General features: G+C 47.2%; 1 protein-coding gene across 2 annotated transcripts in view; it reads right to left on the reverse strand.

Moving 5' to 3' along the window:
- Positions 1–13,057, reverse strand: part of LOC119383296 (sodium- and chloride-dependent glycine transporter 1) — an 87,115-nt gene extending 74,058 nt beyond the window's left edge. Inside the window, exon 1 of one of the 2 annotated variants that reach the window (XM_049412474.1) lies at positions 12,292–13,057. In XM_049412474.1, coding sequence (XP_049268431.1) covers positions 12,292–12,327 — 36 coding nt within the window. In that variant the 5' untranslated portion in view covers positions 12,328–13,057. The remainder of the gene's footprint in view (positions 1–12,291) is intronic. The other variant, XM_037651365.1, reaches the window with a different exon arrangement.
- Positions 13,058–13,559: the final 502 nt, after the last annotated feature.

The raw sequence follows: 13,559 nt of genomic DNA on the forward strand, positions 1-13,559 counted from the left end.
CTACACTTTTGTGTTATTTCCTTCGACAACACTGTCCATCGTGAACATTGGTTCGGTTGACCCGGCAGCGCTGATTGGATAACCGGCGATAGTTCTGTCTAGTCAAGATAGATTGGGCAGCCTCATCCACGCATGCGCATCTGCTGTAAGGGCAAGGTCAAATTGATGATCGCGGTACTTGCAGGGCGTCAGACGTGGCACTCGTTGTTATCTCTATTGCGCGTAGAGGTTGGCGGTTTCTCGGACTGATTCGAACCCACGTAACGTAAGTGCGAAACTATATGGGACAGATTAGCAACGCGCACGATGGCTATAGTGCTCGTAGCGTGCTACATACGTAACCGGCGTGATATCGCGGGATTCGACGTGCCGAACTATGCAACGACTGTATTGCCTGCGAAGGACACATCAAGACACCGGGCCGATGATTCACTTAAGGAATGAGGCAAATCATAAACGCTTGATTGTATATATGGGTTGGACTGCGACAGCACACTAGTCCTTACGCTGAGATCGACTTGGGGGCGTGCGATGAAGCGCTATACGATAATAAGTCGGGAGTTGCAAACTTATATGTGTATTTCTGAATAACTATTATGCCTAAGGGCACACTTTCGAAGAAAAAAATTTCCAAACTCGCAACTACCACATCCTTTACACGAAGTGCAAGCAAAACGATGTAAAACGCAGACGAAGCTTTTCTATCAGCAGACAAAAGCGAAGAATGCGATGAATGCCTGCATGGCCGTTGCCGGCTGGCAACCTTCACCGCAACGAGCGGACCCTGAACGGCAATACCCGAGAGGATGCAACAATCCGTACATAAATTGTCGGTGTCAAATTGTCGTGGCTCTGGGCATCCTGCGGGAAGCTCAGTAAAAGGAAAAAGCAAAAAAAAAAAAGGGCGTTCAATCATGCGTGACATTGCAGCGCAGCCTTAGCACTCATATAAGTCGAGAGGTTTTTTTTGTGTGTGTGTGTGTGCAGTTTCCAGTTTTTCTTCCATCGTTCCAGCCTTGTTCCTTCTCCTCTGCGGCTTTGTCGCGTTATTTCGGTTTAGTACGACCAACCTTTTGTTAAAGGCACAAGTGTCGGCTCACATAATGCGAGGTCTCTACAAGCGACGTTTCCTTCTGTAATCGCGCCTGCCCCACTTTGGCGCTTACGACTGTACTCTTCGCTTGCACACGTTTGTACTCTTGGCTTAGCTTGCTCAAGTTAAGGTCGAGGTGGCGGGAATGGCAAATAAACAGCTCGATTGTCGGAATGGAAGTTTAATACGTATGAATGCAGTGAATAATGTCTGGTTAACGCCATTTAACACTCCTTTAGGGGCCAGCTTATCATTATTTCAGAACCGATTGCGATTATTGTACAATATGAAGTTCCGCGAACGAGACCATGTTTAATAATAGCTTTAGTGGCCCTTTCAGAGCACTCCGACATCGTTACAATATGCGGGATAAGCTAAGATAATGTTCTGACTACGTTCCACAGTTAAATCGCGTTACAGCACAACGTTGTCTCCCGAAATTATTGGCGCAGTCGGAGCAACCAGCAGAACACGCCATAACTCCATAAGCTCTGTGCGTACAGGTTTTACTATGTGGCCCAGTTACGCCCTAACCAAACTAAGCGGAAGCTTGAACACTGAAACTATTTTCGCATGAACACAACTTGTACGCTCACGTCTTTTTTTTTCTCTCTCTCTCTCCCTTTCTCTTGTGATGTTATTATTGTTCACAAGCATAACATTGTCGAAAGTTGTCAGCCACATGCTTTCCCCTGTTTCCTATACGAGCTTTGATTCTCTTTCGATATCTCTGAGATAGATAGATAGATAGATAGATAGATAGATAGATAGATAGATAGATAGATAGATAGATAGATAGATAGATAGATAGATAGATAGATAGATAGATAGATAGATAGATAGATAGATAGATAGATAGATAGATAGATAGATAGATAGATAGATAGATGAAATGGAAGACCGAAGGCCGAGGAAAGCGAGAAGCAAGGGAATGAAGAGACGATAACCAGACGCACATCCGGTTTGCTACCCTGCACAGCGTGAAAGGAGGTGAACATACGAGACAGACAGAACAGCAGTCGAGCACATAAGAAAGGTGCACAACACGTCTACAAGCGACGCAGAGACTGTTTGTATCGGTGGATTTTTCTCCGTAAACGTGGGAGATAAGCAGCGGATGTGATTAGACGAAGCCAATCACCAGCAGCAGCGAGCGAGCGAGCGAGCGAGCGAACGAGCTTCTCGGCATAGCTTTCACCGTGCGGCGCCCCCTCTGACGGTATGCATTATGGACTAACAAGGCGTGAATGAGCTTCTCTCCGGTCCGATGGATCACCGCTCTGCAAGAGCACGCATTTCCGGACCTGCCGGCACACGTGTCCGTATACGCACGCATTAGCTTCGGTAGCATTTATACATCACAAGGAAACAACACAGCAGCTGCTCGCGGCAGGCTAGGGCAGGCATGCCGAGATGTACCGCGTTTGCGCAACTGCAGCGCGTCTCCGATCTTTTACGCGATAAGGAGATTCGAGGCGTGCGTAAGAAGACTTGGCCACGTGAGCGGAGCTATAATACATACAGGGTGAGGAATTGCCGGACGCAGCGCAAGCGCCGTAAATTCACCTCGCTGCGCGCGTGTGTAATGCATGTGCGCTGTGGCGTAACGCTTAGATTACACGTCACGCTTAAAAAATCCGGGATTTTTTTTATGCGTGTGTGGTTCGTGTAATCGCGTTGCGGTAGCTGTATTTCGAATTGAGAGAATCGGCGAGATAACCAATCTTTGGAAGCGGAGGAAATTATGCGTTCTAATAAAATTTGCACATATATTTTTGCTCAAACAGATAAGACCTCAATGCCCGTTTTATGCCACTGCGCGCAGAAAAATTCACTGCTGAAAGAAAAATATTTACCGGACCAAAAAAAAAAAAAAAAGAAGAAGAAGGCAATAACGACCTTCGGTTCTCCTTATACGCGAAAATTTACGGAGTCACTGTGACGCATTCCGCGGTCGATGCGCAGTTCGTGACGAAACGGAAAAGTCACGGACGATTGCCGAGCGGTTGCCGACGTGACGAAGGAGAGAAGCAGTGCACGGGGTCCGGTCGAAATTTTCCACAGGACGCATTGCAAGCACGAACTTGAAATATGGCTGGCGTCGCGTCGCGTCGTGTCGTGTCTAGACGCGTGATTACCATTACCCAGACCAATCTGTCTCCGTGCGAAGGCTGGAGTCAATAGGGGACCCCTTTATCTTGGCGTGCATACAAACTCCCCCGGCGGGTCGTCTCGAGAAGCGGTATCGTTGTTTTACTGCCGTATATGATACAAACGCGTGACAAGCGTGTCTCTTCTTTCTCCATCGTTACTGTTATCTCGGCGGGGCATGCAGACGCCTTGCAACGTCTCATCGACGAAAAAAAAAAGAAAGAAGGCAGACTGTACATACAGCAACTGTGCAGCATCACGCAACAGGTGAATCCTATCGCTAAGGCAAATTCACCGCACCTTTAATCTAAGCTGCTCTTTTACGTAAGGAGTTGCATGGTTCGACACTCCTCGCACACATCGATTACGCGGTCGGCCTGTACAGCCTAACCCGGATATATCGAATCTGAAGGAGATCACAAAAGAGTTCTATATATAGGTAATTCTGCACATAAACTATTTTATATATCGAAAGTATATTCAAAGGGATTCAACTGTTCGAAGTGGTACAACTGTTCCATATACGCAATAATTCGTTATATGTGGGTTCGGATAGCGGGTTCACCTGTATATTGCAAATATTTGACCCTCCACTGACAACAGGATCAGATGAACTTCTTTATAGGAGCCCCCCCTTTTTTTTAAAGGGTGTGGATAGCAAGATTCCGTGTTATAAAATTTGAAATACGGAGCCGATGCTGTTTGTTTTCAAAAGTCCCCGGTCATTTGAAACTGTCACACTTTCAGAAAAGCTATAGCGTTTGCTATATCATTCTTTATTGTGTTGTTCCGTACTAACGCGTATAAAGCGACCCAATTTGCAAGAAAAAAGCTCGTGCAAAATACTAATAACGTTTTATAACGATAATTGATCGAAAGGGGCAGACGAAAACAAAAAGGAGACCACGTAGCAAATCTCTAGCGCATCGATAGATATGCCGCTAAACTTTCAGAGTTCTCGTTTGTTGCTCCACCTAGCTTAGAACTTCGCTAGCAAGCTAGTCTTTCGTTCGTTTGTTTTCTTTTTTCCACCCTGTATTTTTTTTAATACACATCGTTATTTATTCTGTCAACACTATGACGAATTCCTACGTATCACGGAAAATCACAGAGCTTCGTAGAAGGAGTCATGTTTACAAACAGATTTTGCACTGCATTCTTTTGCTTGTTTACGAGGCAAGCGAAAGGTCGACCAGACGTCACATACCTCGAGACGCCGCCGCTTTCTCGAACGGCGGCGTCTAAATAAACAAACCCATAGTACGCACCTCCGTGCCACACCTTCGCTTTCACTCGAGGGCCTCAAGGGGTGCAAGAGTACGGAATCAGCGCTGTGCTAAAAGGCGCGCCGCCGATAAGCGCGCGCTCATCGGAGATAAGGCGTGCGTGACACGTGCGAGCGTGCATCCTGGAGTAGCGATATCGCGATAATAATAACGTCTCGTAAAAGCGCGCGTGACTTGAGTGATCGGCAATGAGAGGCGAAAAAGCAACGAGTCATAGGTCAGCAAGTGGCTTAGATAACAATCTTTACAATCATTGGCGCCGGCAAGGAAGCTATAGGAGCGCTCTGACATAGAATCCACTATAGTAATGATGCACCACAATACATTCTCAATGTTACAAACTCTCTGTTACAAAGTCTGCATTTGGCTGATTAGAGTGGTCTCCAGCAACTTTGAGAGATCTTCCAGTCGATACCTCAGTATAGTGGTACATGATACAGCTTGCGTCACATCTCAATAGTAACGAAAAGGATCCAGGACAAATTATGGGACGCAAACATATCGAATATAAAACTAGGTGTAATATGTACCTTAACATTGCTGATTTAGCCAGAAATTGTTGAACAATTCGTCCATTTAAATATTTCATATCGAAGATGCTTCTTTTTTCTGATCCGGATACGTTCAACAAATGTTACCTGCGAATTCTTCATGACAATAACGGTTTTTAGGTTGCCGCGTTAGCAACGCATTATTTCAATGTTTTCCATTGCGTTCAGAAATTGTGCAGTGTCATAGTCATAACTTGTAAATTCCGCTATCTTCGCTTCTTCAGTGGGATCGAAATCCGGCCGCGGCGGCTGCATTTTCGATGGAGGCGAAAATGTCTGAGGCCCGTGTACTTAGATTTAGGTGCACGTTAAAGAACCCCAGGTGGTCGAAATTTCCGGAGCCCTCCACTACGGCGTCTCTCATAATCATATCCTGGTTTTGGAACGTTAAACCCCAGATATTATTATTATTATCGCTTCTTCAGCGAGGTAAAGGCCTAGCCTGGAGGTTTAAGCCTTCCTTTCGCCTTATCTCGCGGGCAAACGATGTATCTGTTATGCTAGAATAAAAAAACAACAACAACTCCAGAGACATTTTTTAGTGCTATGCAGCGGTTACGGCCTATCGAAGAAATCAGGGGTGGTGACGGCCGTGCGGCGTGATTTCAACGTCAGCGATGACCAAGCATGTCGTTGTTACCGTTTGCAATGGCAATAAGTGCAATAACTCTGGAAGAAGCTACAAGCCGTCTTACGCGTAGGTTTGGACCTTGAACGTAGTGACCGCAATGCGGCGACACTTTTCTCAACGGACAAGCACTCACCTCCAGAGGCACAGATGTACTACATTCAAGAATTGCAACAAAGATAAAAGGGTATCTATTAGTCATATATGCCGACCAATTCGTGCGTTGCAAACCTTGCAAATGATACGGAAAGGGTAAAGTCCCAATCCAACCGTTGCACAGTTTAGATGAAAAATTTTAGATAGATGTTAGTACAACGACACTTTCATTCACTCTCGTAACACATCCTGCAAAACTTTCCGTGCGCCTTTACGCATGGTTCTTCTAATTCGTAGCTTGTTTGCGAAAGTTGGCACCGTTTACCGATTTTGCTCCAATTAAGTGCGGCTTCTCACGTCTCAAGGCCGAGCGAATGAAATCGCCGACAGTTATTGGCGCCAGACACTCTCACCACGACTTCGTGTTTTCATTCTCGAAGCCACAGCACTATAGTTTCTTCGAGTTACGCCCGTATACTATGGTAACCAGTTATCGCCGCATTCCAAGGCGGCTACTCTGACGCGTATTTATGCAGGTGTCATTCCAACCAGCGAAGCGACTCGCCTTTCCGTGACATGAATATATAGTTTGAACAAATGGCTCCTCTGTATGAAACTTTTTGACGCGTTCGGACCAGCTGCTATGTGGTGCTTTCAGTTTAAAAAAACAAAAACAAACTAAAGTGTGGTTAAGGATACGAACATGGTGAAAAGAGTGGAATGCTTTCTCTTTTTCCCTCTTCCTTTAAAAAAAAATTCTGACTCATTTCAGACAATAAGCGTTATATTACTAGACAGTAATATCTTGCCTCTTCTAACAACATCGCAAAGTTTCGAAACTAGAATCGGCGTTTAGATTTCGTGCTTGTGAGCTGTTATAGCATTTAAACCAGACCTGATTGACATGTGTAGTTGCGCTTTACACGGAACTTTCACGCAGGCCTCGTGAGAAACCCAAATTCACCAAAGACCGGCGATCCATATAGCATGGACTTAAGACCTTCTCCGAGAGACTCTTAGAATTACGTAGATTCCGTCTCGATCGCTTCATCGGTCACCTAACACTTCTGCAGTCGTCTAGTTTGCTTCGTCTCAGTTACTGCGCGCAGCGTAGCAAAGGCTGCTACTTAGGTTGTTACCCTTGGCGTATTAGCCGGAGGACGACATGCCGGCGCCGTTGAGATTATGACACGAAGAATACTCCCACCGCTGCCACCGATTGTGAGAGATTTAGGGTGTCCTAAAACGGTAGCTGGCTCATGCCTTCGTTCACCTCGTCTACGCCGATAATTATGTTAGTAGCGTCCTGTGTCACTTAATGTAATTACGCAACTAAACGCATCTCGTTCTCCATGAGATCCCACTCCTCACTTGAACCTCGTCATCAGCGTAGATGCGCCGGGCGACGACACATGCCTCCCACTGCTCTGAGACAAGCTAGGCACAAATCTTGCAGTAGAAGCTAATCAAGATAGAGCATGGCCTTCCATGGTCTTTCTCTGACTTTGTCTCGCGCGTCGCCGGTTCAATTGAAAAATCACACGAAGATCCGCGGAATATAGCTGGCGAATCATGCTTTATCCATGACAACGCTGCCTGGGTCGATAGCCTCGATTTCCCGGTCATCGCGGCTTGCACGGCCCGTGGCCCTCGCTGCACTGCACTGAGTAGTCGAGAGGAAGTACCACAGTCACACGGGTTAAGCTTCATTTAAAGGAATTGTGCGCAAGTTGTCGACGCCGTGGATTAGATGCCCGGACGGCCTGAGACGCGAGACATTTAACGGAGAGGAGTGCGGGCGCGCCGCGCCGATTCCATTGACCGGTTTGCGAAAGGTAATTGTTATTCACTCATCGTCATCAGGCGGATGTGGCCGCTAAAGGACAAACTAGAACGAGAGTTGACAGAAAAAGAAAGAAAGGAAGAGGTGCGGTTTTTACGGGGCGCCTCAGATGATAACGAAACCTAATCCTGTTTCTCCGGGTATAGCACATTGCAGGAAGTGTAGCCGTGGATTGCGCGCATGCGCCAACTGGTACGCCTGCATAATACGCGAAACGCTTCGTCTATAAAAAGAGCCTAACGGGAGAAGAATGTCTTTTCGACTCGTTCTTTGTATTTTGTCGACTAATGTTAGATAAATTATGGATAACGTCCCCTAGTGTTGACGAATGATCCCTAATGTCGGCGAGCGTCAGCTATAGTAATGGGTAAAATGATGAAATCTCAGATCATGCTTACGCACTATGTGGTGTACTCACAGGGTGGGGGGGGGGGGGGGGGGGGGGCGTGACGTTTTCTTTTTTATCTGCACGACAGCTCTCCATTTTCAGGTTTATAATCGCGGATTAACTATTTCCGCATCTTCTTAATCGAGCAAATGACGCGGCTACGTTGTCATAACGGTGCGAATGTGTGTGCGTGAATGTCTTCGCACCGGTGTTCTATAGCAGACTTGCAGGTTCGAAATGGTGAAACTGACGACGAGAATTCTAGTTCTTGTGTCTTCGCTATTTGAACGAAAAAAAAAATTGTCGGCTGCATAACAAACGACACATCTATACTTACACGCACTTTAACGCTCCGACCTGCGTTCTTCGCATTATGCTAGAACACCATTTCCTGACCCGGACACTCAGTGCGTTCAGAGGAATCCAACTTGATCGCGACGAGTTTCGTTCATGGCCTTCTCGGCGTGCGATGAAGGTGATTGAGAACCTTTTATTACCGCTCCGCGCAGTGCAAAAAGTAAGTAATTCCAAACGCGCGAGTCGGCTGGAACTTTCGATTTTTCTATTCTGATAACGCGCTTTATAAGCGAACGTCAACAAAGAGCATGTGTTACATTGTAAACAGATGGATGTTTCGCAGCGCGGCTAGAGACGGAGAATATCGGGTACTAGATCAGCCTCGTGGAAGGGCAAGTCAACACAGCTCGCGGAGCTGCGCGAACAGGTGCGCCTGGGCCCGTTGCTATGACAACGCCCCCTGTTCACGTAACATCCGCTTCGCCGCACTTACGTGCCAAGCGGCGGAGCCATGCGTCGCGGACGAAAAAAAAAAAGCATGCCATGCGGGTGAGCCAGTCGTAAACAGAAGGAAGAGATTTTTAGGCGAGGGCTCCCACTTTGACCGTAATCGTACAGGATATGATATGTACTCCGCACCTTGACGTCATTGGTTCGGCTCAGTTTATAAAACTAAGCTGTATGCCGGGTAACGCACTCTTTCAGAGTTTTCGTTTGTATTTTCTTTACTCGGGTTTGCGATTTGCCACACCAATAGACGTTCCCGCTTAGCTTCAAATACCAGAGACCACGAGTGTATAATCTACCACCGTCTCATGTTCTTGTGAGTGAATGAAATACAAGGCGCCCTCTCAACCACATTACGCTTCTTTTCTCGTGCTATAGTAACACGTCAAGCCTTCGTCGCACCGAGTTCTCTCGTAATCCCTGCTAAACGTTCGAAACCATTTATGTGCATTTGCATAGGTTCTGTGTTGTATGAGTTTATGCAGACAATGCTATCAAACGCACGGTATTTTTTCCCTCTTCTCAGGCCCGCCAGTAACGCTTTTTAGACGCCAAGGAGCAACAGTCGTCTGTTGAACGTATAATTATCATGGCCCGGTCAGCTGCAGTATCTCCTCTTAATCTCACCAAGAGATACGGATCTTTATTGAGGCATAAGCATTCCGGCCACGTTGGCCATATCTGCTCAATCTTGCTTATTATAACCCTCTGCCTTTTACGAAATTCTCAACTTTAAAATTTAAGTGCTGCTCTAGGCTCGCTATCTATGAATGTCATTTTATAGAGGGTCGTTCATTTTCTGCTTCTCCTTTATCAATTAACGATTACGTCTTTGGTGAGCGATTGTGGTAAGATACGTGGTTATCTTTCCTTGCAATAAGCACCGACTGCAGACGCGGTCTTCGCAGCAACTCTCCTGATCTCAGTGGAAAGTTACTGTGAGCGTAAGGATACTCGTGTGACGACCGGCGCGAAATTATGCAGCGAGATAAACCCGTCTGACGTCTTAAGACGCTCGGAATAGGGCCGTGTGCATTGTAAACACTGCGCAACAAAGACTTCCCTTTAGATCCCACAACCGACGAACGCCTGATAAAAATCTTTGCATCGCGACTGGCAAGGGGGTAGATACAGATAACGGTCGTATGGAAAACCGTGGAAGCTACTACCGCGCGAGAACCCTGGAATTTACCTGACCCTTTGGAATCGTGCGGGGGGCCTTTTCGATTCGATCATTAAGGTCGTAAAGACGAAGCAGCGCGAAGGACGGGACACGTGAAAGAACGAACAGGACAAAGCGCTCTTTCACATGCATCGTCGTTCGCGCTGTTTCGCCAAAATGTACGCGAACCAACACGCCCAGCTAAGAGCCCCTGTGCATTAAGGTATACTCTATTTTTGCGTTAGTGGCTGTCACGCACCGGAAACGAGTGGTCTTTGGTATACTGTACAGAGTTAAAAACATGCGTCACAAACGTGCGTGCGTGGAAAATGTAACAGCCTATGCCTAGCTAACTTGCATTCATTTTTTTTTGTCTATAGCGAGGGACTAATTAAAATAAATGAACGATACGTATCCAATGACATTTCGCACATGTCTACGTCGGTACGATACGGAATGTTTGGTGCGGTAAGTAAACTACACCGTGTCCTTAACCCGTCGCGTTCGACAAAGCTTAACTAGTTTCCGCTAGTGCTTTTGCGCAGTGAACTACGTGGCGAGCCTTGCGCCTGTGACACGAATTCTCGCTCGTACAGGTGGCTTTGTTTACAAACAGCAAGGAAATGAAACAGGACAAGAACAGTTCACCTAGTGCGTTTACGCATAGGCCTTAAGCCTCAAGTCCTAAATTAAGACAGGCTATGTCCCTATAGCGTCGACTCAAAATGACGAGGCCGGACCTTCAGAGGTCTACAAGATAAAGGACGGTAAACGGCACGCTACCTGCAGCCAGTTTAAAAAATGAAGGCAGTCTGCGCATTCGACTTGTGACGTCACCTCTGCTAGCTAAATAACAGTGAGCCGTTAGGCCGCACGTTTAAGTGTGTGTCTGCTTGCGGTGTTTTTCAAGTAAACTTGGCTTTCGGCTTATTCTTATCAACAAGATGAAGCATGTAACCTGGGATGTGTCTTAACACGATTGCATTTTTTTTTACATTTCTGTATCGATTCAGCATCGCATGTATACACTTTCAACGTGAACTAAATAAACCGTGTACACTGATAGCAGAGTTCTTGAGCGACAGTAATATAAGCGCACGTTAACTTTATCGTTAGTCCGTCTATAAAGAGTCTGTGGAACTCAACCCTCTTTCAATTTATAGTTTCACTCGCAATCTTTTTGGCGATATGTGCGTGCTCATGCAGATCTTGTTCTTCGCAATCCATAACTCGTATTTCTACTTGTATCTACTGCAGTTATAATTTTCACCCCCCCCCCCCTCAACCTTTCACCACGCCTTCTTTTTTGTTAAAGCATTGCATTTTTGTTTTTCTTTTTGTAAACGTGCCTACGCATTTGGGTTACAGAACGTCACTGTAGCCTGAACGTCACTTCAACTAGAGTTCATCGATCTTTTTCGAAAAATCCCTTTTTCTAAGCACGTGAGCCAGGTGATAAAAATGGCACACGCATTCGACTGCGTTGTATAGCGGTTGAGATGTGGCGGCGCTTTCTGCGTATTACGTCCGACATTATACGGTAGATGTGTATGCACGCAGCAGCCGCAGCGTGTCGCACATATACGAGTCGTGCGTAGCGCAACATGTGCGCCGGCGTCCTGCTTTTAGAGGCGCCACCAGCGATTTTATCCGACGTAAACATATTCCACGCAACGAATCGCGTATTATTTCCCTTAAGTGACCTAATTAATGGAGTCCGTATGTCGAAAGTGAAAGTCACTCGCCTCGGCCTTTCATCCTGTTGGACCTTACAGAGAGGAGACGCGTAATCCCCCTATCAGCTCTTCACTGCACGGCAGGCATGCAAAGCCTGTGTGCCCGCCTCGTCCAAGCCGGAAAAGCTCTTGGAACCCACATTCTCCGTGGTTGGTTGAGATCGATATACTGTCGATCGCAGCACTTCCACTAATGATACTGACGACCCGGTTTCCGCCCGTAAAGACGACGACTTCGCGCCGCGATTGCTACCAGAAAGCGAAATAAAAGAATGGACATAACAAGTCGGGCCTCTGAAAAGTAGACCACGCTGCAGAGAAACGAAAACGTTGAGGAAAAATTCGAAAGGAGCGGGAAGGAGCTGACACTCTAATCTCAGAGTCTTGGAGGAGCAAAACACGAGAGACCACGCACTTCGAAAAAAAGAGTATTCGCACGAGGCATCAGCACGTGCTCCTACCGCCAACAGAGCGTACTCTTCCTGTGTCGTTTTAAGTTAACTGTCATCAAAATTAAAGTTTTTTAGCGATATTAGTCGATGGTATGGCTCACCTTGTATCGCATCACTTTGACGGGGGAGTAGGCCATGTCTCTCCGAGGTGGCGGTGATGCGGCTCCCTTGCTCTGGAGTCCGTGGCTCGAGGTCGGAGAGGAAAGCGGCTCTCACGGATGCTGAGAAGAGAAAGTCTAAGACGGAGGCAGTGGAGGCTCCAGTCGGCGTATCACAGATCGGGGTTGTCGCTTTTCTCACGATCAGAGTATTCACCAGGAGATGCAAGCAGTCTTCTTGTCTTTGGTCTTCTCAAGATATCGAGAGAGAGGGGGAACGAGAAAGGGGGAAAAGATGCTCAACTCCTAGCGAAGATCACGAGTTGCAGTTGCGCTCTCCTTATTAGAGCACGCGGCACATACGCGTCCGGATGTGGGGACTGTACTCTTCTTACGTGGCGCTTCGCTTCACGATCCTCTCTGCCCGTGCTCCCTCGCACACCGAATAAAAATTTAAAAAAAGCCAGCAGGCTGACTTATGTGTTCTTCCTTTCTTTCTTTCGCGCAGGCGGCGCGGTAGAAACGAGAATAATAAAGTGCGAAATCACGCAGCTGGCGCTGCTGCTCTATATAGCGTTTCGAAGCTATAAGATGATCTGAATATTGGCGTGCGACGGAAGCGTTATATGTACGGCCAAGTGCGGCGCACAACTTCGCGCGGTCGGCGAATGAATGGGAAGGGGCCGCAGAGGCCTGGCGAGAGTGCGCGAGACTGGATAGGAAACGCGGAGGCACGTGTGTCGTGCCCAACCTCTAGCGTACACACTGCGCGCGGCGGCCGCACGGATAGCGCATTTTGCCCCCTCGCCGGCTGACGTAGTTGAGAGGGCTAGTGGATCAACTTGGGAGAGGGCGCCGGCGCGCGTCACGCCGTCCGACGCCGCGGCGTGACGCTGCCGGAGGGACTCGGCGCTTGGTCAGCGTGATCCAGTTTATGCAGGAAGGGCGCGCGACAACTTATCTTCTGACGCGCCGGCTTCTTGTCTTTGTATGTTTTCGTTTATACCAAAATGTTTATGTCGTTTATGCGTGAGCGCGTGCATGTGAGTGAGTGAGTGAGTGAGTGAGTGAGTGAGTGAGTGAGTGAGTGAGTGAGTGAGTGAGTGAGTGAGTGAGTGAGTGAGTGAGTGAGTGAGTGTGTGTGTGTGTGTGTGTGTGTGTGTGTGTGTGTGTGTGTGTGTGTGTGTGTGTGTGTGTGTGTGTGTGTGTGTGTGTGTGTGTGTGTGTGTGTGTGTGTGTGTGTGTGTGTGTGTGTGTGTGTGTGTGTGTGT

This window comes from Rhipicephalus sanguineus, chromosome 2 (assembly GCF_013339695.2).
Source record: "Rhipicephalus sanguineus isolate Rsan-2018 chromosome 2, BIME_Rsan_1.4, whole genome shotgun sequence".
NCBI lineage: Eukaryota > Metazoa > Arthropoda > Arachnida > Ixodida > Ixodidae > Rhipicephalus > Rhipicephalus sanguineus.